This window comes from Delphinus delphis, chromosome 12, assembly GCF_949987515.2.
Source record: "Delphinus delphis chromosome 12, mDelDel1.2, whole genome shotgun sequence".
Taxonomy (NCBI): domain Eukaryota; kingdom Metazoa; phylum Chordata; class Mammalia; order Artiodactyla; family Delphinidae; genus Delphinus; species Delphinus delphis.
Genome location: NC_082694.2, coordinates 60,871,921 through 60,896,834, shown reverse-complemented (window position 1 = coordinate 60,896,834; position 24,914 = coordinate 60,871,921). Strand labels below are relative to the sequence as shown.

Below are 24,914 nucleotides of genomic sequence, written 5' to 3'. Positions count from 1 at the left end.
TCCCTACTAATTCAAAAGCACTTATAGAGTTCCTGCTTAAATGCAGGGTAATACACTTGCTGCCTTGGGGCAAATCAAAATGAGAGAGCCTGTCCCTGCTTTCCAGAAATTTACAAGGAGGGAAACACCCATGCAGGAATAACTGAGCTCCAAAGCAAACTGGTAGGTACAATGCTGAAGAACTAAATAACTGAAGTATTAGGGAGAAGTTTCATTCCGAGTGGGAGATGGTAGAACACTATGGTAGCAGCACTGAATTTGGGCTTTCAGCATAACTTTGATATGCAGTTATGAGGAAGGCGTTACAATATGACCCAGCATTTCCACTCTTAAGTTATACCCAAGAGAAATGGAACCATGTCCAGATAAAACTCATACACCAATATTCATTGCAACATTATTCATACTAGCCAGAAAGTAGAAACCTAAATGTCCATCAGCTGATGAATAGGTGAATTAAATGTGATATATCCATATAACTGAATATCATTTGGCAATAAAAGGGAAAGGAATTTCCATCCATGCTATACCACAGATGAAAACATACTAAGTGAAAAAGACCACATACTGTATGATTCCATTTACACAAAATGTCCAGAATAAGCAAGTCTATGGAGATAGAAAGTAGATTGGTGGTTGCCTAGAGTTGGAGGAAGATGAGGAATGGCTGCTAATGGGTACAGGGTTTCTTTTTGGAGTGACAAAAATGTTTAAAAATTGATTGTGGTGATGGTTGCACAACTCTGAATATACTAAACACCATTGAACTGTATACTTTAAATGGGGTGAATTTTATGGTATGTGAATTATGTCTCAATAAAGCTGTTACTTAAAAAAAAGATTGAAGGGAATTTCAGGTAGAAACCATAGCCGAGCGCCACTGAGCACAAAAGCCTATTGAGGTGACCCTGAACAGACCTGTGTGGCTGGGGCCTATTCAGGTAATGCTGAATGTGAGATGCAGAACGGGAGCCCCCAGAGGAGCACAGCCCTGCCAACACTTTGACTTGAGCCCAGTGAAACCCATTTCAGACTTCAGGCCTCCTGAACTGTAAGAGAATAAATGTGTGTCACTTTCAGTCATCAGTTTTGTGGTCACTGGTTACAGCAGCCCTAGAAAACCAATACAGGTCTCAATCAAACTGACCCCTCAGGAGCCACACATATTTGAGAGATATCTGATTTGCCTCAGAGTTTCACCCATTACACGGTTTTTAGTCAGAGTGTAAGCCAACAGTGGGGCCTCTGTACATCTATCAACTGTAGTCCCTGCATCTGTGACCATCCTGAAGACATGTCGTGACTGGGATAGCTCACGGTCACAGACGTAGGGAGTGGACTGACATGATATAAAGAGTAAATATCTAAATGGAGGTGTCTGCTGTGCTTTTGTTTCTGAGCCCTCTCCTCTATGTAATCTCTCCCTGGGCAATCCCTTGGATTCAAAGTTAAGCATCAGGGCTTACCTCCAGATAACATACACATCTCTTCTGTGTATGATTCCAGTTCATCCCTTCTCTCAAGTTCCTCTCCTGCATTTCCTAGAGTCTGCTCTTCACCCTCCCCTGAATTTATGGCAGTACCTCCAACTTGGCATCTCCAAATGAGATCTAGTGTTTTACCTCCCAAATCTGCTCCCCCTCACCTTGTTGACATGTGAAAAGCAGCCCCACTATTGGCTTAAATTCTAACTAAAAACTGTGTGAGACAAAATATCTCTGAAATATGCATGGCTCTTTGACGGGGTTAATTTGATTGAGATTTGTACCTTCTTTAATGGCATCATACTCCTGGCACTCACCATCCAACCAACCTAGAGGTAATCTCTGATGCTTACATTTCCCTAAATCCTCACATCCAGTCAGTTGCCAGCTCCTCTTGGTTCTGTCCCCTCCCATTGTTCAGGCCCTCTTAGCCTCTCGGACTTCTGACCTTTCAAATATAGTCTTTTCCTGCTCCAACCCAGTCTGAACACTTTCAAAGTATAGGTTGGATCACACTCCTGCCTAAAAAAAAAACCTCTTTGTCACCTTTGGACGTTACTGGGATGCCACTTCATTCTAAAAATTAATAAATATTTATCCCATCTGTCCCATTCAACTTTAGGGAAAGTTCTTCATAGAAGAATCACAGACGATAAATGTGAGAGGTTTGATAGAATCCAAAAATCACTATTTTGCAACCCCTAATGAAAAAATGGATCCAGGCAATAATCATCAATGGCTGCTAACACCATTAGGTGAAAGATTGACAAGGAAGACTGATCATAGTAGATGACACCACCACAAGCCACCGACCAAACTTAAAATCACCGAAAGCAGAACAACCAGACATCATGTTCCTCCTGAAGTGAAGCAAAAGAAGGTATATAGTATCACCTAGGAGTATTCTCAGAAAAAAATTTCAGAACAGAATCAAATCAAGTTTCTAGATCTAACTAGACACCATGGGGATACCATCAGCCAAATCCTAAGTGAAGGAAATTCTGTAGGATATGTGACCTACTCCTTCCTCAAATAAATGGCAAGAGGAAAGAAGTTAAAAACGAGGTGGATGTTATAGAGTAAAAGAGACATACCAACTAAATGAAATGTTGGATCCTGACTTAAACAATCTACAGAAAGACATTTTTGAGATACGAAAACTCAGTACAGGCTGATTATTACATGATAGTTAAGAAAATCTTATTAATTTGTTGAGTGACAATGATGTGGTTTGGTTAAAATTAAAAAGATCTGTTAGAAATACATCTTTAAGTATTTACAAGTGAAATGATACGATGCCTGAAATTTAAAATCCTCCAGCAAAAGACATTTTTTAAAAGGAGGGGTAAATGAAACAGGAAAGACAGAATATTGATAGCTGTTGAAGCTGGGTAATGAGTACACAGAGTTTCATTATTCTAGTCTCTGTTTTTGTGTATGTTTTAACACAAAAACGTATTAAAATATGAATAATATTGAAATCATTCCACATTCATAATGAAAAAGTTAGCATGCCAAGAACCTCAAGCTATGCTGAACACTCAAGTGGGAAATAGATGCTATGAGTTTCTCTCTCAGGTAGGTACACTGGATGATGGAGTCTGGGAAAAGCTTGCTTTTAGACTTCTAAACATTTCATACATAGGTGTGCATGTATGTATATATGTGTGTATACACATGTGTATGTACACGCAAGTCTGACTTCATAGACACGCAACCTGTGTGGTTGCATAAGGCCCCATGTTAATTTTTGAACAAGGGCCTCACATTTTCATTTTGCATTGGGTCCCACAAATTATATAGCTGGCCATACACACAAACACACACACTTTATATGTGTATTTATACTAAATATACCTAACACAAATAACATACATGCTCTGAGTAAGCTACATATATATGTACCTATGTTAAATATGTGCACATTTAATAAAAAATATATGTGTTATATTTATATATAATAAATATAATAAATATTTATATTAGTAATAAAAATTTCCTAGAAGTTCTGTTTCTAGTGAAGCAGCTAGGTCACAATAGCTCTTCAAAATCTCTGCATGTATGTATGTTTTAATTAGCAAATAAGGTCCCTGGCCTTTGCCCCTCTCCTCCTCTGATAAGAGGGTACTTTTTTTTTTTAATTTATTTAATTTTGGCCGCGTTGGGTCTTTGTTGCTGTGTGCAGGCTTTCTCTAGTTGTAGCGAGCGGGGGATACTCTTCATTGCGGTGCATGGGCTTCTCATTGTGGTGGCTTCTCTTGTTGAGGAACTTGGGCTCTAGGCACGTGGGCTTCAGTAGTTGTGGCACGCGGGCTCAGTAGTTGTGGCTTGCGGGCTCTATAGCTCAGCCTCAGTAGTTGTGGCGCATGGGCTTAGTAGCTCCACGGCATGTGGGACCTTCCCGGACCAGGGCTTGAACCCGTGTCCCCTGCATTGGCACACGGATTCTTAACCACTGCGCCACCAGGGAAGCCTGAGGATACTTTTTATTTACTATAGTTTTGAGGCTGAGAAAATATATACTCAAATAAATAAAAGCATCAAGGGATGCTTTATTTACTTCATAGTAGTAGAAATATTAAAGTGAGAGAAGGATATATAAAAGTATTCAATCACTATGTTGTACACTTGAAACTAATATAATAATGCAAATCAACTATACTTAAATTTAAAAAATGAAAGAAGGTAAAAATAAGGCCACATTCACACTAATTTGCCACATTCATTGGTTTTTCTTTTGAGTTTAGCCTTATTCATCAAATCCAGATAATATCAGTTTCTTAAAAAAGATTTCTCTCCACCCAGAAAAATTTCAAACCTACAGAAAAGCTCCAAGAATAATACAAAAAAACATTTCTATATTGTCCACCTAGATTTATCAATTTTTCAATTGTTAACATTTTGCCACATTTCCTCTCTCTCTTTCTATATATATATGTACTATCTTCCTATATATATATGTATTATCATTGATTTTTGCTGAACATTTGGAAGTTGCATATGTCATGCCACTTCACCCCTAAGTATTTCTGCATGCATTGCCTAGGAATGAGACATTTTCTGGCATGACCATAATATCATTATCACACCTAAGAAAATTATCAATTATTCTATAACATCATTTAATATGCAGTCTATATTCAAATGTTCTCAATTACCTGAAAAATGTCTTTTATAGCTATTTTCTGGGTTTTTCTTTTTTTTTATATCCAGTATACAATCAAGATTCAAGCATTGCATTTGGTCATTGCATTTGGTCATTATATGTTTCTAGTCTCTCTGTATTTAGAAGAATTCCCCTACTTTTTTTTTTTTTCATGATACTGACTTTTTGAGAAATCCAAGTTAATTACCTTATCAAATGACTTCTTTCAGGATTTGTCTAATCATTTCCTCATGATTAAATTCCAGTTAAACACTTTGGGCAAGAAAACTAAATAGGTGATAGTGTATAATTCTTACATCACATCAGGAGGGTCATGATGTTAGGTTCTTCCACTTTCAGTGATACTAAATTTAATTACTTTATTATTGTGGTGATAAGAGCTTTCCATTTTAAAGATACATTTTCCCCTTTGTAATATCATCTGTCGGACTATATTTAAATCCTTTTGAGGCTCCCGTTTCCCAACGCCTTTTCAACCAATCATTTTAGTATCCATTGATGAACCTTGCCTTAATCAAATACTGCATGGGAGTTGAAGACCATATTAAATGCTTTTAGTAACACTTTTTAGAAATTGCTATAAGCCTTCACAAAAATATTATCTATTACTATGATTCTTCTGCTAAGCCTAAATTTGGCTCATTTTAAAAATTGTAAAATTATACGACAATTCTAGAACGGTAGTTGGATGCTATAAAGCTTAAAGGAACCCTCAGGTTCTTCCAATATACAGCTCATATTATTTTCCGGCATTCCCTACAGCAATTCAAGGAAACAAACTAGTATACCCAATGTTCCTCAAATCTATCTTTTCCAGAACGCATGCCATGCCCCTTGCCCATACTGCCCAAATGCTCTCCTCTCTATTCATCTAAATCCTTCACATACTTGGAAGTCTCACTGGAGTGTCACTTCTAAGCCCTGTGCCATGGGTCCTCAGCATAGAGTGATCTCACCCCTCCAGACTGATTGTTTTCTATGCTCAGCTACTGTCTTACAGCATAGTTATCATCTCTTTAAAGTGTCTGTTATAATAGGTACAAAATGTATTTAAGAGAAATAGAATAATTATGCAGTAAACACTAGTGGACTCAACAGCCAGTGTAAGAAAAGAAAGTTAACTGTTACCTCGGAAGTCCGTTTCTCCAATCACATCACTCCCATCCCTCCTCAGAGCCAATCACTATCAGAATATAATAGTTCTCAATCCTTTCCTTCCCTTTATTGTTTTACCACATTTGTTTGAATACCTAAGCACACATTTCACGTAGCATGTTCCTGAACTTTATACAGTATTTTCTGCAATCTGCTTTGTTTGCTTAATATTATGTTCCTGAGAGATGTGGCATGTTAGTTACATGCATTTAGTTACAGCATTTAGCTGTAATTCCTTCATTTTCACTGTAAAACACTATATAGTATTCCAGTGCGTGAATACAATTTATGTATCCATTCTTCTTCTGGTGCACATTAGCGTTGTTTCCTGTTCCTTTGACTATAATAAACGGCATTTCTATGAACATTCCTGTGCACATGTATGTAGCAATGGAACTGATGGCTTTTCAGGAATGGCAATATACATGTAACTTTGCTAGATGATACCAAATTGCTTTCCAAAGTGATTATACTTATCTTTTCATGGTTACCATATTTCTCCAGCTGGATTGTTAGCTATTTTGGACAGAGATAGATCTTATATCTTTTTGGCCTAGAAACAGCGGGTATTCAATAAATAGTCATTCATTAATTGATTAACTAATTGGTATGAAAAAGAAAATTTGAGGCATTTTTCCCCCCCATCTTCATAATAAGGAGATGAGCGAGGGGAAGGCAAATATAAGAATGTTTTTGAAGTAAGAAAAAATGCAAACCTTTCTGCAAATGTGGCAAAAAATTAAGGGAGAAAGGAAAATAGAAGATAAATACCATTAATATTCCCAAGCAGACTTTAGACAGTTATAGGAAAATGGAGTATCAGAAGAAGGATACTTTTTTAAGTATCTAACATGTATTCCATTTCTTTTTCTCTGCAATATTCCTCCACTCCTTCAAAGTCTTCAGTATTTTCAATGTGTTAGGTCGTTTCTTGGGATCCTTTGAGAGTAATTTCTGTAGAAGATTTTTCTGTAATGATAGTAAGAGTCAATACTAGGAAATAAAACATTGAGTAAATAAAATTCCGATTATTTTTAAGTGCTTACTTCTTTGTTGTCAAATACATCTGGGAAGGTGCCATCCCTTAGACCTTTAAGAATCTAAAAATTAAACATACATATTCATTAGGAAATTATTCACTTTGGAGAAAAAACAAACTTAGGAAGCACTAAAGCTGGGGATACCCTAAATCTGGGATGTTTCTAGATCTTTGAAAAATCTCGTTAGCCAAGAAGCAAGCAGGAATCCTCTCCTCCACCCACCCCATGTTATAACCATCCTGAACATTACAGCATGTTGAAGTGTTAAGAGCATCATACGAATTATCTCCCTTCATCCTTTTTGGAACCCTATGCAATAGGTACTTTCATTATTCCTGTTTTACAGAGAAGAAGGCTGTGGAATCCAGGTGAGTCCCTTTTACTGAGCTTCAGACTAGGATATCCAGTTGCATGCAGGCTTCAGTGGCTCCCTGCTGCCTCCACAAGAAAGTCCATATTCTTGCCTCAATTTAGCCCCAATATATCTTTCCAGTACCATCAACCACTACTTCCTTGACTGATATACTCCAATAAAAATGACACCGGCCAGCTATTCCCAAACACACTTTTCACATTCCTGTCTCCACATGGCCTTCTTTCCAATCTGGACTATTAGAAGTCAACCAGTCCTTCAGAGCTCAATTTAAATGTCTCCATGAAACCTAAATCCCTACAGCTGGCAAGACCTCCCTCCTAGCTGTTTCCATTAGACCTCATGCTTTCTCCTAAAACATTTACAGCATTGTCTTATGTTACCTTTCCTCCTAGAATATAAGCTCCTTGAGAACAAGGCTTATTTATTTTCATAATCCTTGGAGCACGTAGCACAGGGTCTTATGCAAAGCAGGCAATCAAAACAATTTTACAGAGTGACTCAATTAGGAAGAAACAGCTACAGTTTTATGAGATGTACACACCTTCCAAAGAAGACCAAAGTTTTTGATCTTTAACAAAAAATACTGGTTGCCCAAACATGAAAGGGATAAAAATTCATATTTCATTTGCAGTCAGCACTAATATGCCCCAGCCCATCCTGGAGGCAATAACTGTTTGCAGCAGCACTTTGGACATGACGGCCAATAATATTTGTTGCTTAATTCTTTCTGTGAGATTATTTACCTTCATTGTTTCTATCGCAGTGGAACATATGTGAAGAAGTTCTGCAAGAATTAGTCCCAGAGCAAAGATGTCCACTTCATTTCCATAGTCTATACAAGCAATCTGAAGAAACCAAAGTATATTTACATCTGTGACTCATCTGATATAAACATCCATGCCTTCTAAAGCCAAAAAAGTTATCTGACCAAAACGTATCACACAACAATGTATGTTTATTAGCAAGATGTGTGGAGTCTGACTGCCCAGGTTCAAACCTCTGTCACTAAATAGTTGAATCACCATCAATGTGGGAATAATCTCAACCATAAAATGGAGGTAACAATAGTTTTAACCTCATAGCTTAACTGCAGGGTTAGATGAGACGAGCAGGTGAAGCAGTTAAAATCGTGCCCAGTAAATCAGCTGTATGCAAATGTTCATAGCAGATTTATTCATAATATTCCACAACTGGAAGCAATCCAAATGTCCATCAACAGAAAAACGGATGAACAAATTGTGGTATATTCATACAACAGAATAGTATTCAGCCACAAAAAAGAATAATCTGCTGATATGAGCAACAACTAGAGGTTCTCCAACAGGCATTACTTTGAGTGAAATAATCAAATACAAAAGAGTACATACTATATGATTCCATTCTTATTAAGCTCAAGGACAGGGAAAACTAACCTATGGTAAAAGAAATCAGACCACTGGTTGCCTCTGGGCAGTGGAGAGGAGTGACTGACTGGAAAGGGGTCTAGGGGAATACTCTAGGGTGAGGAAAATGTTCTACATTTTCATAGGCTTGCAGGTTTCACAGGTCTATGCCTTTGTCAAAACTAAAAAAAAAAAATGTACATTTAAGATCTGTGCATTTTATGGTGTATAAATTATTCCTCAATAAAATGTGACAATATAGGATGCAGGAGATATTTTAGAGAGCGGGAGTTAAAAGGGAGCTGTCAGTCCCCTACTGTCTTCTACCTTCACACTTTGCAAAAAACTTATGTTTTTATGCTGAATGGTCCCCAAAGGAAGAGGTGTGTTCCTTCTTCATTCTAGACTCTCAAACCATCAGATGGCTCACTGTATTTTTTCTTAGATGACAAAATAGTAGGGGTATTTTGAAAGATATATTACCTTTCAGTAAAAAATTATCTTTAAAGGGCATTTATAAAAAAAAAAAGATAGGACAAACAACCCCAAAAGATGAAAACAGACAGTAAGCAATCAACCAAAAAAAAAAACAAAACAAAACAAAAAAGCCCCACCTACTACAGTAATGAGTCTATATATAAGCCAAACATTCATGAATTGATAGCTGTACAACAATATTCATAGCAGCAATACAGCGATACTCAAAGTAGCTAAAAGGTAGAAGCAACCCTAATATCCATCGATGTGACAGATTAACATTATGTGATATATCCATACAATGGAATATTATTCAGCCTTAAAAAGGAAGGAAATTCTGACACATGCTGCAATATAGATGAACCTTGAGGCATTAAGCTAAGTGAAATAAACCAGTCGCATAAACACAAACACTGTATGATTTCACTTATAAGAGGTCCTTAGAGTATCCAAATTCATAGAGAAAGTAGAATGGTGGTTGCCTGGGGCTGGGAAAGAGGGGAATGGAGAGCTATTCAATGGGTCCAGAGTTTCAGTTTGGCAAGATGAAAAGTTCTGTGGATGGATGGTGGTAATGGCAGCACAACAGTGTGAATGTACTTAATGCCACAGAACTGCACACTTAAAACTGGTAAAGATGGTAAATTTTATGTTATGTGTATTTTACCACAATTAAAAATAAATATATTTAAAAAATCAGCAGCCTCACTAATAACCAATAACCCATTTTAATAGCAAAACATGATACATATCCAGGGAAAAGCTTTAAAAATATGAACAATATTCATAAAGAAAAAACAAATTTTCATTGAATGTTTTCATTGAAGAATATAAAAGTGGCCTTGAGGTAGAATATATTATTGCTCCCAATTGTGCACTGGCCTCCCAGAGAGAGCATGACACTTCCCCACCATGTGCTTGTCTTGAGCTGGCCAATTTGCTCTGGGCAATGACTTTCAGTGATGCCACTGAGGAGCAGAATCTTAAAAGCCATCACAAGGTTCTGACACTGCTTTCTGCAGTGAGGACAGAAATACTCAGATAGGGTTCTTCCTTCAGCCTGGGTTCTAGAATGAAGGAATCACGTGGGGCAAAACTGGGCCAAGACTGCAGCCATCACACCACGTGAGCAAGAAATAAACCTTTGGTGTTGTGTATGCCACTGGGAAATCAGTGTCATTTGTTACCATAGCATAGCCTGGCAAAAGCTGACTGAGGAGGATTTGAATAATTGGGAGAAATATACCAATTTCTTGGAGACTTCTTGGAGAAGAAGTCTCAAATATATAAAGATGTCAATTCCCCTCAATTGAATCCTTAAATATAATGCAATTGCTATCAAACATCAACACCAGTTGTGGAACATGACAAACTGATTCTACAGTTTACTTGGAATAGTAAATGTGAACACTAAGAACATTTTTTTCTTCCAGTTTCATTGAGATATAATACAGCACTGTATAAGCTTAAGGTAGAACATTTTTTAATTGAAGAATAATGTCCTGATATTTATCAGGACATTATATAATGCTATAATAATTCTATAATGCTAAAATATAAAACATTTTATAATGCTATAATAATTAAACAGGATGATATTAAAGAGGAAGAAGATTAAATAAATCAACTGGACAGAATAGAGTCCAGAAACAGATCCATAAGTGTGTGGGAATTTCATATATGATAAAATAGCATATTTATATTGTGTTAAATATATATATATATAATTTACCGTTTTAATCATTTCCATTTGTACAATTTAGTGGCATTAAGTGCCTTCACAATGTTGCATAATCATCACCACTATCTATCTCCAGAAATTTTTTCATCACAAACAGAAAATGTACCTATGAAACAACAACTTCCCATTCCTCTCTCCCCTCAGCCCCTGGTAACCTCTGTTCTACTTTTTGTCTCTATAAATTTTCCTTAAAAGAATATTTTAGATCATTAACTATTTGATATATGGTGATGGGGCAGTTTCATACCCACATGGGGAAAATCAAATTATACTCCTTCATATATATACAAAAATTAATTCAGCTAAAGTATCAATAAAAACACGAAATATTTTTACAATCTTGTGGTAGGAAGGACCTCCAAAATAAAAATGATTAACCCAGAAGCCATAAAGAAAGTATTGAGGGACTTCCCTGGTGGCGCAGTGGTTAAGAATCCGCGTGCCAATGTAGGGGATACAGGTTTGATCCCTGGTCCAGGAAGATTCCCACATGCCGCAGAGCAACTAAGCCCATGCACCACAACTACTGAGCCTGAGCTCTAGAGCCCGTGAGCCACAACTACAGAGCCCGTGTGTCACAACTACTGAATCCCACGCACCTAGAGCCCATGCTCCGCAATGAGAAGCCACCGCGATGAGAAGCCCGTGCACCGCAACGAAGAGTAGCCCCTGCTCACTGCAACTAGAGAAAGCCCGCGCGCAGCAACGAAGACCCAACGCAGCCAAAAAAAAAAAAAAAGATTAAGCTACACCTCATTCATCTCAGTGACCAAAACTGCAGTCTGATCATTCCATAGTCTGACTGAGAGTGTGAGGGAGGAGGCGGCATTCTCGTACACATTAGTAGGAGAACATACTAGAGTCACTTATTTTGAATGACAATTTCAAAGTATGTATCAATTTTTTTTGAATTTTTGTATTTTATCTATTTTTTATACAGCAGGTTCTTATTAGTTATCTATTTTATACATATTAGTATATACACGTCAATCCCAATCTCCCAGTTCATCCCACCCCTGGCCACTTTCCCCCCTTGGTGTCCATATGTTTGTATGGACATCGGTGTCTCTATTTCTGCCCTACAAACGGGTTCATCGGTACCATTTTTCCAGGTTCCACATATATGCATTAATAGTATGTATCAACTTTGAACTGCACCTGTCATTCTAGTCAACAATTTCAATTCAAAGAATCTATCATTGATTATCATCGAAATATTTGTTTTTAGACTCAAAGATAAGGAGGAAGACACATAACATGTCTATAAATGTAAAAAGTTGGAAACAATCTAAATAAATGCCCATCAATAAGGCAATAGTTAAATGCGTGCCGGTATATCTATACTTTGGCATACAATACACTTGTTAAAAATAATGTGTCAAGGGCTTCCCTGGTGGCGCAGTGGTTGAGAGTCCGCCTGCCAATGCAGGGGACACGGGTTCGTGCCCCAGTCCGGGAAGATCCCACATGCCACAGAGCAGCTGGGCCTGTGAGCCATGGCCGCTGAGCCTACACGTCCGGAGCCTGTGCTCTGCAACAGGAGAGGCCACAACAGTGAGAGGCCCGCGTACCGCAAAAAAAAAAAAAAAAAAAGTGTCAGATCTATTTGTACAGCTATGGAAAGATTATGATATACTGTTGAGTAAAAAAAAATTAAGTCACAAAATGACATTATAGTATCTTGTAAAATGTATTTATGTATGTTTTTATGTAAAAAGTCTCTGTAAATATGTATTTTTATCTGTATATTTTTTATAACTCAAAGAAAATGATCTAAAAGGATAAACCACAAACTCTAGTGAGAAGAGTAGAAAGGAAGGGTAAGGAGAGCTTTCCATTTTTATTCTATTTACTTCTGTACTGTTTTAATTTTATGAGAGGTGCCTATTATTTTTATAGTTAAAAAAATGAAAGAGATAAAAATATATATCAACAGAAAGGAAGGTGACCTCACCTGTTCTGGGCTCATGTATAGCCTAGTTCCCTGTTTACTTGTCCGCGCTTCATCATTTTTCAGGTATGTTACAAGTCCAAAGTCTCCAATCTTTATTTGGTTCGTCTCTACTAAAAATATATTACATGGCTACAGAAAAAAAATTTTAACTTGTAAGTACCAATTTGACAAGACTTTTATCACACATCCAAATCATATTTAGTAACAGCTATTTTTATATTTACTTATAAGGCATTTACTCTTACATAGGTAAGCCCAAAACAGGAAATTTATTATTATCGGTCTTTAAAATGCTAGCTGAGGAAGTAAGGACTTTTTGGCTGAGAGCAGAGAAGGCTTGGGGCATAGCTGCCTTCAAATATCTTAAGATAAGTGGAAGGTGGACTCACCCTGCCTGGTCCCAGGGGACAGATCCAGGACTAGAGGATGAAAACAACCACAAGATTTGCCTTAATATATCCTGATATACTAATCGTGTGGTCCAAAGAATGGGAGTTAGAGAGTTCCCCATCCTACGAAGTATTCAAGACAGGGCTGGACGCCCACTTGGTGGAAACATTGCAAATATGAGTCCAGGATTTGATGGGGATTGAAGTAGACACCCTTAAGATCCTTTCTAATTTTGAGATTCTCAGAATGAGGCCATTCCCAATAATGCTGCAGAATATCATATGCAGAATTTCCCCTGGAGCCTTCCTTTACGTCTATTTCTCCAGGCGTCTGACAACTTCTTCACAAACGTAGCCCATCTTTTTTTTTTTTTTAATATCTTTGAATTGATACAGCCACTATGGAGAACAGTATGCAGGCTCGCTCTCTATCTTTGAAGGCATATCAAGTTAACTGGAAGCTGATGAGTAGCACTGAAATATTTTTTTTCCACGTAATTCTTTAAGCAGATTGAAAAAAAAAAAAGGAATAGAAGAACCGAATGACAATTCCACAACTTTGTAGAAGGTACTGACCAATATTCTAAAGACCATGAAAACATGAAGGTTGTTGATGAGGAAATTAATATTTTGCCATTCTTGAGAAAGCTACTTTCAATGCAATGTTGGGCTATCCACACACACACACAGACTCAAGGAGACAACACTTAGGAGAGGGCCTAGTAAAGAAACTGAAAGAGAAGAGACCATAAGCCCAAGCAGGTTGAAAGAGCAGCTTCGAAGAACCAGCCTGAAAAAGCCCATGCAGAAATCAGCAGTTAGATTAGAACAGTTAATGGTTAGATTGGAACCTACCGCCAGTAACACGGACGGAAACCTGTAGACTTGTGGGGATGTAGAGAGAAAATGTGCCTCTGCTGTATTCAAGTTACAGTGTAGGAAGATGTTGGGTTTGCAGGTACAACTGCTGGTCCCACACAAGGCTACAGCCTGGCTCTGAGAAATAGGAGGTTGCATTTACGAAACTGTCTAAATATATAAGCTGGATGGGACTGTCTAATAAAAATATTAGATTGCTTGTTTATAGTTCATTAAAAAGAAAAAAACATGATGCCACATTTTGTCTAATCAGTTATGGTATGACTAGGCAAAATGTTGGATGGTAGAACATAAAAAAGGGTGCAGAAAAAAAAAGGGTGCCAACTGGGAATTCCCTGGTGGTTCAGTGGTTAGGACTCTGAGTTTCCACTGCAGGGGGCCCAGTTTAGATCCCTCGTCGGGGAACTAAGATCCCACAAGCCGCAAGTTGTGGCCAAAAAAAAAAAAGGAGCAAACTTTATCCAGGAGGTACAGGAATAAGGGCTGAGGCTGACTGAGGGGCCTGGGCCGATTGGGGGACTGAACTCCTCAGGCCCTAAGCCGTCACTCCACAAACCTCTGTGTCCATCACCAGCATTTTTGGTCTGGTTCTTAAGGTAAATGCTGGTCGACTTTATAGAATAGGGGCTTTATTGGGTAAAGACTGTTCTCTGGCAAAGCCACCAGGAGCAGGTATTTTGCAAAGCATCACAAAATAAGGTGCACACCTTTGTTCATATCTTGTCTCAGATATGAGAAAACAGTAACTGTAGCAGTGAAGCTAGGAAGTTGAAGAAGATGAAAAGAAGGCTCAGTAGTATTAAAGTTTGACCTTTGAGCACCTGCCGACATAGAGCAAACATTCTCTGCAGACACAAGAAAAGATCACTCCCCGACACGGAGCACAAGCAGTGCGGAATACAGAAGGGAACTGGCAGACCAGGTGGTGGGAGAAGGGAGCACCGATCAGAATTTCATTAACTCATCCTGACAAGGGTCTGGGAGGTAACACTCAAACTGCTGAGTAGAGGAAATGACTGTGTAAGTAGGTAATTTATTTGCAAATGATTATATAAATAGATAATTGTGTTTAATTTCTTATTTAACTCTACGATTTATTTCGAAGTGTAGGTATAGCCATTCTAAATGTAACCTTTTGAACAGAGTCATTATATCATTCCAACTTCAAAGAACACCTTCAGATACTGTTAAAAAAAGATACTGGAACGAGGTAGACTCCTACTTGAAGGCATCAGACATCCAGCCCCCGGGCAGACCAAGGATGCAATACCTCTTAAGGGCCATCTTTTTCTACCTGGGCCAAACAAACAACTATGTACATGGTTGCTTATTTTTCTCAAGGAACTTTTTGCTTTGTTTCTCATTCCCGGCTGTTTTAGACAGGTGGGATAAGCAGAGAGTCAAGGTCCACATAGACAAGGTGCTTCTGTCTGATCCAGAGTGACTGGGAAAGGCTCATAAAGGAATTGGTACCAAAGGGGACAGGCAGAGAGTGTCCAATGCAAGAACATGAGCAAAGATTCGGTGACAGGATTCAGCATGGCCAGTCTGTGATAAGCATAGGCAAATCACAGGGAGTATGGAGGACAGACTGAAAGCTCTTCTGTCTCTCTTCTTTCACTTTTGAGGAGGAAATGGGAAAACTGCTCAACTAGACCATAAAAGAAGCTAGGAAGCCCGAAGAAAATGAAAATACAAAGATATGCTACATGTTCCAAGGTTTGGGTTACTGCAATTTTCCAATCATGGGGCACAGATGTCTAACCAAATGCCAAGGAAATTCTAGACTCTGGACCTAGTGGCTGTGACTGCCCTCAAGAGTAATGACTGAAAGGTTAAGAGACCCATGTTCCCAAAGCCAGTTACCAGAGTCCCTTCTGCCTCTCAGACAAGCCTGAGAAGCAGTAGAGGCAGGGACAGAGCAGCCAGCTGGCTGTGCCAGCCACAATAATTATTTGCACAAGTGTTCAGTATACTAAAGCTCTTAGTGTTTACAACTGGGGTGTGACTCTCAGCCAGGATGACAAATAGAACCAGAAGTGAATGAGCTTCTTCCTGTGGAGCTCAGTGTCTCCATAAGTTTACAGCCCTGGAGACCTTCTGCGTGGTTCTATAGATTGGTATTTGGGGCAAGTGCTAGATCCATTCTAACTTTAGAGGATCAGAGATGTTATTTCCTCACGACTGTCAATCGATTCTGAAACTAAAGAAGATAGACTTTTAAATTAACTAATTTATCATTTCCTAACAAAGTACTTTTTCCACTTACCTTAAGGTCTCTATGAATTAACTGTTTTGAATGTATGTAATGCACTCCTTCTGTTATTTGTTCAAAGAATACCAAAGCCAAACGTTTGTCTTGTTCCTCGCCTCTTTTACTCTCAATCCATTGCTCCAATGTCCCTTTATCACAGTATTCCATTTGGATGAAAAGGCACCTAGTCTTTGATCTGGGTATAAAACTCACAGTATGTTAGAAGTAGCAATACACATAAATTTATTAAAAACTACACTTAAAATTCCATTGAAAAAATTGCACCTTCTTAAAAATGCCAAAATATGTCTCTAAACAAACCTAAATATAACAAATTTGAATCAAAACATTATAACCCAGTCTTTATTTAAATCATAAATTCCCAGGTATCCAAAGCTTTGTTTAGCTAAGTTATAAAGTAGCAGCCTGCCCATTCTTTGTTGCTGAAGGTCCTTGATTATCTTTGCTAATAGATAGGAATAGAAGCATAAATACAATGGAATTGCAGAAAACCAAATTTCATTAATATATACAGTAATTTTGAAACATTTTAATTCACCATTGCTCTACTGAGCATCTATTTTGTGAAAGGCACAGAACAGGCATCTAAAGATAAGAAAGTGAGTTAGACACTATCTTTGCTGTCATGAGGATTATAGTTTAATAGGACAGAGATAAAGGAAAAACAAACCTAAAATAATAGTACGTAGATAAGAATTCTAAGAAAAGTGCCAACAAATTGCTATGAGGCATAGCAGGGAGGACTGATTTTGCTAACCATGGTTTTTTGTTTTGGTTTTGGCTTTTGGGTTTTTTTCTGAACTAAGTTGGCCTCAATACTAATTTAAATTCTTTGAGCATATATTGGCTAGAAAATAGAAAAAGGTAGCCAGGAATTTGCTGAAAGCTGAAGAAGTCTGTATGTTGATGGTACTTCTGAAACCGATGATAAGGTTCTCAATTACATGGTGTGGAGACGGTGATGAACAGGCCCACAGTGGCCTCAGGATTATACTGAAAGGACTGTCTCCAAGAAACAATGGGTGACTTTGCAAGGGAGGCGCCAGCTCTTTAAAACCCTTCAGTCCCTTTGCAGTGGCTTATCTGAGACAAATCGTCAGTAATGCAAGGTTTGAGGGGAGGGAGCCCCCGTCACAGCTCAGGGTCTTGGAATTATTTTCACTGCCCACCACCTGACCGTAAGGGGTATAACTGCATTCAGAAGAGGCCCCTTGACTGCACCCTGCCAACCAGGTGAGAGGGACAGAAGAGGGCTGGCAGTGGAGGAAGGAGGGGAGCCTCCAAATGCAGCATAGACAGCAAGTTCAAACCTTCTTCACAAGACTGCGTTTATGGCCTGGACTGAAGTCAGGGCATGGGAGCAAGCCTGTACCTTAAACAACAGAGTCAGGAAAGCTAAACCTGAGATTTCAAAAACCACGGAGGACAATTAAAAAAAGGTTTTTTAAAGCAAGTCTGGAGCAAGAAAAAGACTATTCATTGTCTCCTTACCTGTAGAATGGAGGCATAACAGTGTCTCAGTGTTTCTGGCTGTGATTATTAAATGTAATAATTAATGGCCTTACCCAGTGGCCCACACATAGTAAATGACTGTTTCCTCTATCCCATCATGACTATGGGAATTTCCTTTTAGTTACCTTGAAGAATTTATGCTTTGCTCAGGATCGTAATCAAGCCCATCCCAACAACTGTGGTAGTGAACGATATTTGCATGATCAAGCATTGCCAAAGCTTTCACTTCACGCTCTACCTTCCTAGTCAAAAGAAACAGGGAACACAAAAGCGTCAGTATCCATCCCTGATAACAACAACAAAACGCCTCGAGCAACAGCAGACAACTACTTATATTCCCTTATTAAACAGTCACCATGGTTTCCACACTGAGTTTTAGAATGCAAGCCAGCAGTGCTCAAAAGGAAAGAGTGAACACACAGAAAAAACACAGCTCTTCTCACTCTCAACATAAGAGAAAAAAACAGTAACTTAATTATTCTAAACATCACAGTTTAAAAGTCATACGTAGTAGTCTGTGAACTGCCAGTGATGGAATTTTTTTTTTCTGGGGGGGAGCTAAAAAAAATCATCCACTATGTTTTATTTAGACGTGTTAAAATCAATTTGGATTTCATAAGCAAACCCCATTTGGGCAGAAGTGGTAGGTAACACAAGCAGCATGAAGAATCTAATTCAGAATTTTCAGTGTGTGGCAAAAGTACACAAAGGGGGTGATCTATGCAGAGAGACTGAAATTTCATTGCACAATGTGGAAGCTTTACAGGGATGTGTAGTCAAGAGCTATGACAATTCTATGCCAAATGGAATAAATAAATTTGTGATTTCAAGGATGAGAAAATAAGCAAACATTTTATAATTTCTTTTTTTAATTTGAAAAGTTCTACATGATGTAAAATTTATAAAAATAAAGAAAAAAATTACTCATATGTCAACGCAATTCTAACATAATCATTTATTATTTTAGATTATTTATTATAGTCTTTCTTCATATACATGTTTACATATTTGTAATTATAGGGTATATTTTTATCCTATTTTTTTCTATATAATGTATTAGCTTTAAAATTTTCCTGATTATTATACAATCTGTATAACCATCATGTATAAAGTTTTTAATGTAAGATTTCAAAAGTATAAAGAAGTAGAGGAAATAGTAGAATGAGCCCCTACCTGGCCATCACTGTTTCATCAGATAAAACAGTTATTAACTCCTGGCCAATCTTGTTTCATTTATACTCTTACCTACTTCCTCATCTTCCCCCTGGATTATTCTAAAGCAACTTCCAGCATCATACTATTTCATGTATAATATTTACAGTACATAACCCTCATTTTTAATGACTGCAAAATAGCCATTGATCAGGGGAGAGAACAAAACATACTTAATCATTTCTTCATTGCTGAATATTTTGTTTGCTCTAATTTCTCACTGCTATAAATGACATTGTGATTGTGATTTTTATCTTCTTGAATAGCTTTTCCCATAATCTGGGTAATATCCTTGGAATAGGTTCCCAGATAGGAAATCCATGGGTCAAAGCATCTAAACATTTTTATGGCTCTAGATTAATATCTCCAAGTGTATTTTTCACCAATTTATGTTTTACCAATTTATGAAGCCACTAGAAATGTCCAAGACATTGCACCCTTATCATAATTAAGTATGACCATTAAAAAAGATGTTAGGGGAGAGAAGGAACAACCGTATTTCATTTCTGTTAAGCAAAACGATGAAGAAGGAAAAAGCCTTGTTTTGATGCCGAGTAGGTATGAAGGTATTTCAACTGCAAGGCTTTCTGTCCATGGGACAGAAAGTAGGTTGGTTTAACTAGATGAAGAACACCTGGGACACCATGCCTGCTTCTCCTTTGCTCATGTCATTTTCCTTCACCCATATCCCTTTTCCATGTCTTTCTCTAGTCCTTGAGGGATCAGTCCGGCCAAGTTACAAATAGTTAACAACTGCCAGAAAACAACAAGCAAGACTGGTGAACATGTGATTTAAGACCTGCTTCCTCTGTGTTTTCCTTCCTGAAGGAGTTCTGCTATCCAGTAATTGGAGTGGGGTGGGGCTTGGGAAGGGCACAGATAATACGTAAGGCAAACATGGGACGCACTGGTATATAGTGGGAACACAGCAGACTGGTATTCCAGAGAATGAGCTCTAAATCTCCACTTTGTTACCACAATAGATAGTGTCCAATATGGTCATCAGGAATTCCTTCTCTCCACATACTTGCATCCACTCCTCAGAGTAAGAAGTAGTCTATTTGCCCTCCCCTCGAGCTGCTCTTAGTGACTCTGTTTAACCAATATAATGTGGAACTTCCAAGACTGCTCCCTCCTGGGATGAGTTGCTCTGGGACAGTCCTCAGAACCCAACAACTAAGCTGTGAAAAGCCAAGACCACATAAAGGGGCCACGTGGAGGTGCTCTGGTTAACAAGTGCCAGTGGGACTTGTAGCCACAGCCAGCACCACCGCTAGCCATGTGAGAGAGCCATCTCCGATGTCCAGCCTTGTCAAGCTCCTAACTGCAAATGCATGAAGAATGGCCCAGATGAGCACAATCAACTCACAGGACCACTAGAGATAGTAATAACTAGGTGTTTTTAAGCCACGACATTTTGGAGTGGTGGATTATGCAATAATAGACAACGAACACCCACTAGCTTTTACCTTTGTCAAATCAGTTCATATCTTTGGATCTCAGTCCCCTCATCTGTTAAGATAAGGAGATGAAACTACAAAATCTCGAAGGTCATCTTAAGCTAAATGATTTTATAACTTTAGTTTTCATCAAGACGGCCTCAAAAGGATGATCAGTGGTATATCCATTTTTTAATTGAAGTAACCACGGTAAAGTGAGATCATTTCAGAGTAAGCCAAGCTCCTCATGGTAGAATGACATTTTTAAGGAGGATTAAAAAATAATAATAATACGCTAGTGCAGAAGAGAGATACATAAAAAAGAATAGTTGCAGATTCAAAACACCTTCCCATTCAAAAAAATAAAATATTACTACTTACTCGTTATTATATTTAACACATTTAATAACATAAGTCTTCTCGTCAATTTTGTGTTTGGCTTTGAAAACTTGGCCAAATCCACCTTCGCCAATTGGTGTTATTTCTGTAAAATCTCTGATAAACCTTGAAAGATGAACGTTACTGTTATTCTGAGGTTCAGGGTTCGCTGCTCCCCACTCCCACCCTCCCACTTTCCCTTAACAGCACTGGTGAAATGGACTGTCTAATAAGCAGGACTCTCCTCTTCTGAATAAGAAGGATCCATTTCACAGAAATTCTTGAATTGCAAAGGATAGGTCTTCCCTCTTCCCATCCCTACATAACAGATCACCCCTGAGAGTCAGTCACCTTCTGGTTAAACAAAAGCCATGGTAAAGAATCTTATCCCAAGTATAAAACTTTAGAAAACAGTGCCACACTGTGTTCCCCGGCTACCACCAAGCTGTTACAAGAGAAATGAGCACATGCTCTGAGCCTGCCTACGTTGGCAACTCCTTGGGTTTCCCCTCTCCCTCATGCCCCACATTCCATCATTAACTCTGCCAATTCTCCTTCTAAAACACATCTGCTGGTGTCTGCCCACCTTTTCCCTTCAGTCCAAACTTCCATCAGACTCCCGCAGAACTTTGTTCACTGGACACTCCACTTCCCCTCCTTCCTCCGCTCCAATCCGTGATCCACAAAGCAACCAGTGTGATAAACACTAAGTCTGATCACATCTGTTTATTGCCTAGATCCTCCCATAGCCTGCCCCTGCATTCAGCAAAGCCCAGAAAGTCCTTGCATGGGCTACAAGGGGCCACCTGTTTGGCCCTGCCTCCCTCTCCAGCTGGTCTCATGGCCCCGGGCCCTTGCTCACTGCCCTCCCAGCACACGGCCTTGTCTCCGCTCCTCCGACGTTCACATCACCTTTCCCACCTTCACCTTCCCACATGCTCTTCTGCAGAAGCTCAGGGCCTCCCCACAAATGTGACCCCAGAGAAAGCTTTGCCTCGCCCCTCACTCTACATCCAAGGGTTCTGCTTTCATTTCTAACCATGTCATGGCTTTTCCTTCAGACCTCTGACCACGGTTTGTAATTACAGACTTTTTCATGTAATCATCATCCCCTCAAAACTCCAGGAGGGCAGGAGCTGTTTCTATTTGTTCCTGCTATAAATCCAATGTCCAGCACAGTGCCAGGTATATACTAGGTACTTATTAAATATTTGGTGATTCTTTATTATTTTTTAAGCTCATATTCAATGTCCCCCTGTTGCAAATAGGCCTCCTTTGTTTTAGATACTTTATTTAAGCCCAAACACATGATCTATCACAAAAGCAACCCCTTTTCAAAGTGAAATCTGCTATGGAGCTGGAAAATGGAATACAGATCCAAGTGGATCTACTCTGATTCCTGCAGGAGTACTTTTGTTGAAAAAAAAAAATCACTGGTTTATAGAAACATTTGCTTTCAATATTAAAACCTTCCATAGATGTCAGAGAAATCCACCTGAGTATCACACAGATCTACAATTACCACATTCCATTTGGATACATCTAAATTGTGTTCCTCCAAGAGACAATGATCCTTTGTGGGCCTGATTGTGCTAAAACAATTAAACAGTTCAGGTAGAAATATAATTTAACCTGCCTGATGTTCAACAGTCCCTTAAGAAACTTTTGTCAGAGGAGCAAATGTATCCTTAAACAAATTCTTTTTCACAGTTTTCCCTCTTACCTGGAGTCCACAGTATACATGCTTTCTTCCGTCTTCACAGGAGAGTCAAATCTAGGTGCCAAAGATCTAAAAGTTAAGAGAAGCCCGTAAACTCAAAACTGAAATCAATGTAACTTGTTTATGTTAGTAGGTTTCATGTCGCACTAGGCTTTATATATATATATATATATATATTTTTTTTTTTTGCAGTACGCGGGCCTCTCACTGTTGTGGCCTCTCCTGTTGCGGAGCACAGGCTCCGGACGCGCAGGCTCAGCGGCCATGGCTCACGCGCCCAGCCGCTCTGTGGCATGTGGGATCCTCCCGGACCGGGGCACGAACCTGTGTCCCCTGCATTGGCAGGCGGACTCTCAACCACTGCGCCACCAAGGAAGCCCCGGCTTTTTATATTTTGAGTCAACTATTAGAATAATGAGGTAGCAGATACTAACCTTTTTCTTTAGAAACAATATGGTTCTCTGTCCTCTATTTTTCACTCCTTTCTTGGTTCCTCTTTTGGCCTTAACACATTCATTGTCAGCATGCCGCTGGCCTCTCTTTTTCTCCCTCTAGACTCAAAACCTCAGGAAATATATCTCTTTGGACTCTCATCCTGGTTGTGTTTCCTTTGACCTTTATTCCTTGCTGGTGGTAAGCCTCCTACAACTGGAAGTTCAAATACCACCTAAAACTAAACAAATACAAACTGCTATCTCTCCCCTAAGCCGTCAAGTCTTCAACTCCCTTAACAGCATCAGTGCCATGACTCTTGTCAGCATCTCATCCACAAGGAACAATCTTTGTATCTTTTTTCCTTTGCATCTTCTTCAACCAGTTCTGTAACTCAGTTCCCTCAAGTCATGCCTACTCTTCCTTTACAGTCTGTCTCACAAACGCTCCTCCTTCCTCCTCCCTGACACTAGAACCACGACTGACAGCCTGATCATCTCACACACAGACCTCTCCCATCTTCATTCAAATACCCGCATCAGGCATCATCTCTCTGCAAACATCGCCTACTGTTTGGAATGTACTGGTGCCTTATAATGGCTCCTGCTGCCATCTCACTCTCACTGCTGACTATACTGACGTCCTTGCTTTTCTTTTCAGTTCAAGAAACCAAGTCACCATAATTTACATAACATTTGGTCTTTTTTTTCTTCCCCAAGTTATGATACCATTTCTACTCTACCTGCTTATCTGCAAAATAATGCACTTCTCTATTGTGTGTGTGTGCGTGCGTGTGTGTGTGTGTGTGCGTGCGTGTTTTGGCCGTGCCACACACCTGTGGGATCTTAGTTCCCCCACCAGGGATTGAACCTAGGCTCCCGTAGTGAAAGCACAGAGTCTTAACCACTGGACCGCCAGGGAATTCCCATTATGCACTTCTCGTGAAAACATCTCTGCAAACCCATTTCCTGTGTCAGCCTCGTCCAAAATAATGCCCTTAATCAATTACTCGACCAATAGCCCCATAGGCCTTTATGTCTACAGTGTAGTGTGTGTGTATGTTCAAAGAGTTCTCCACGTATTTAAAAGTATTGTTTGTAGATTTCAAGATTTCAGTGAGCCTTAATTATGCTTTCTACTCTGAAACTCCACTCAAATAAGGGCATATAGTACCCTACAAATACTGAAGACTTAATAAATAAGGCTAATAAACTAAGTCTGAAATAAAACTACATTTCAAAACATGTTCAATGCATAATGATACTCACCTCTTCACCTTTCTGGGATTATTTCTGGAACTGTTCTATAATAAAAGAAAATGGAGAATATCAATAGTTTCGGATGATTAAATTAAGTATCTTGCTTTTTCTTGCCATCCTTTCTCCTGTATATCTAGATGGTTCTTTGATCACATTTCTTTGTCCTTAGATTAACAACCTCATCAATTTGTATGCTCTCACTAAGCCCTGCTTTCACTGCACTTGGCTATATCAAAGTTCTCACCGATTTTAGCAACCAGACAGATATGGCAGGAAGGTCAAAAAAGCCAAATTGTAGGGCATGTTCTGCAGAAGCACTGATTTTCCAGGTATAGAATATGGCCTCCTAGGTGATCCTCTGGCCAGCAGATCTTAGCAAGAAGGTGTGCATCACAATCACTCACACTGCTAGTAAAGACACAAGTGTGGCCCAGAGATCTAGTTTAAAATATTGTCATTTTTAGGACAAATTAATAATTTAATTTTAACATTTAGCCAAAAAAGGAGTCTTTGATATATCTCTCAAAAATTAATATCATATAGCTCTTCTTCGCTCATATTCACTTTCATTCTGTTAGGTTTTGTGGTTTTTTACCAATTTTAATATATACTGACACAGACTGCGAACACCAGACTAAGATTTC

General features: G+C 38.8%; 1 protein-coding gene across 3 annotated transcripts in view; it reads right to left on the bottom strand.

The window, feature by feature from the left end:
• Positions 1-6,562: 6,562 nt before the first annotated feature.
• EIF2AK2 (eukaryotic translation initiation factor 2 alpha kinase 2) overlaps positions 6,563-24,914 on the bottom strand; it is a 31,798-nt gene continuing 13,446 nt past the window's right edge. For 2 of the 3 annotated variants that reach the window (XM_060026822.1, XM_060026821.1), the window contains exons 8-16: positions 24,280-24,314; positions 22,583-22,648; positions 20,863-20,985; positions 17,956-18,072; positions 16,313-16,493; positions 12,776-12,904; positions 7,965-8,066; positions 6,852-6,905; positions 6,563-6,774 (exon numbers count right to left, since the gene is read on the bottom strand). In XM_060026822.1, coding sequence (XP_059882805.1) covers positions 6,652-6,774; positions 6,852-6,905; positions 7,965-8,066; positions 12,776-12,904; positions 16,313-16,493; positions 17,956-18,072; positions 20,863-20,985; positions 22,583-22,648; positions 24,280-24,314 — 930 coding nt within the window. In that variant the 3' untranslated portion in view covers positions 6,563-6,651. The remainder of the gene's footprint in view (positions 6,775-6,851; positions 6,906-7,964; positions 8,067-12,775; positions 12,905-16,312; positions 16,494-17,955; positions 18,073-20,862; positions 20,986-22,582; positions 22,649-24,279; positions 24,315-24,914) is intronic. The other variant, XM_069541280.1, reaches the window with a different exon arrangement.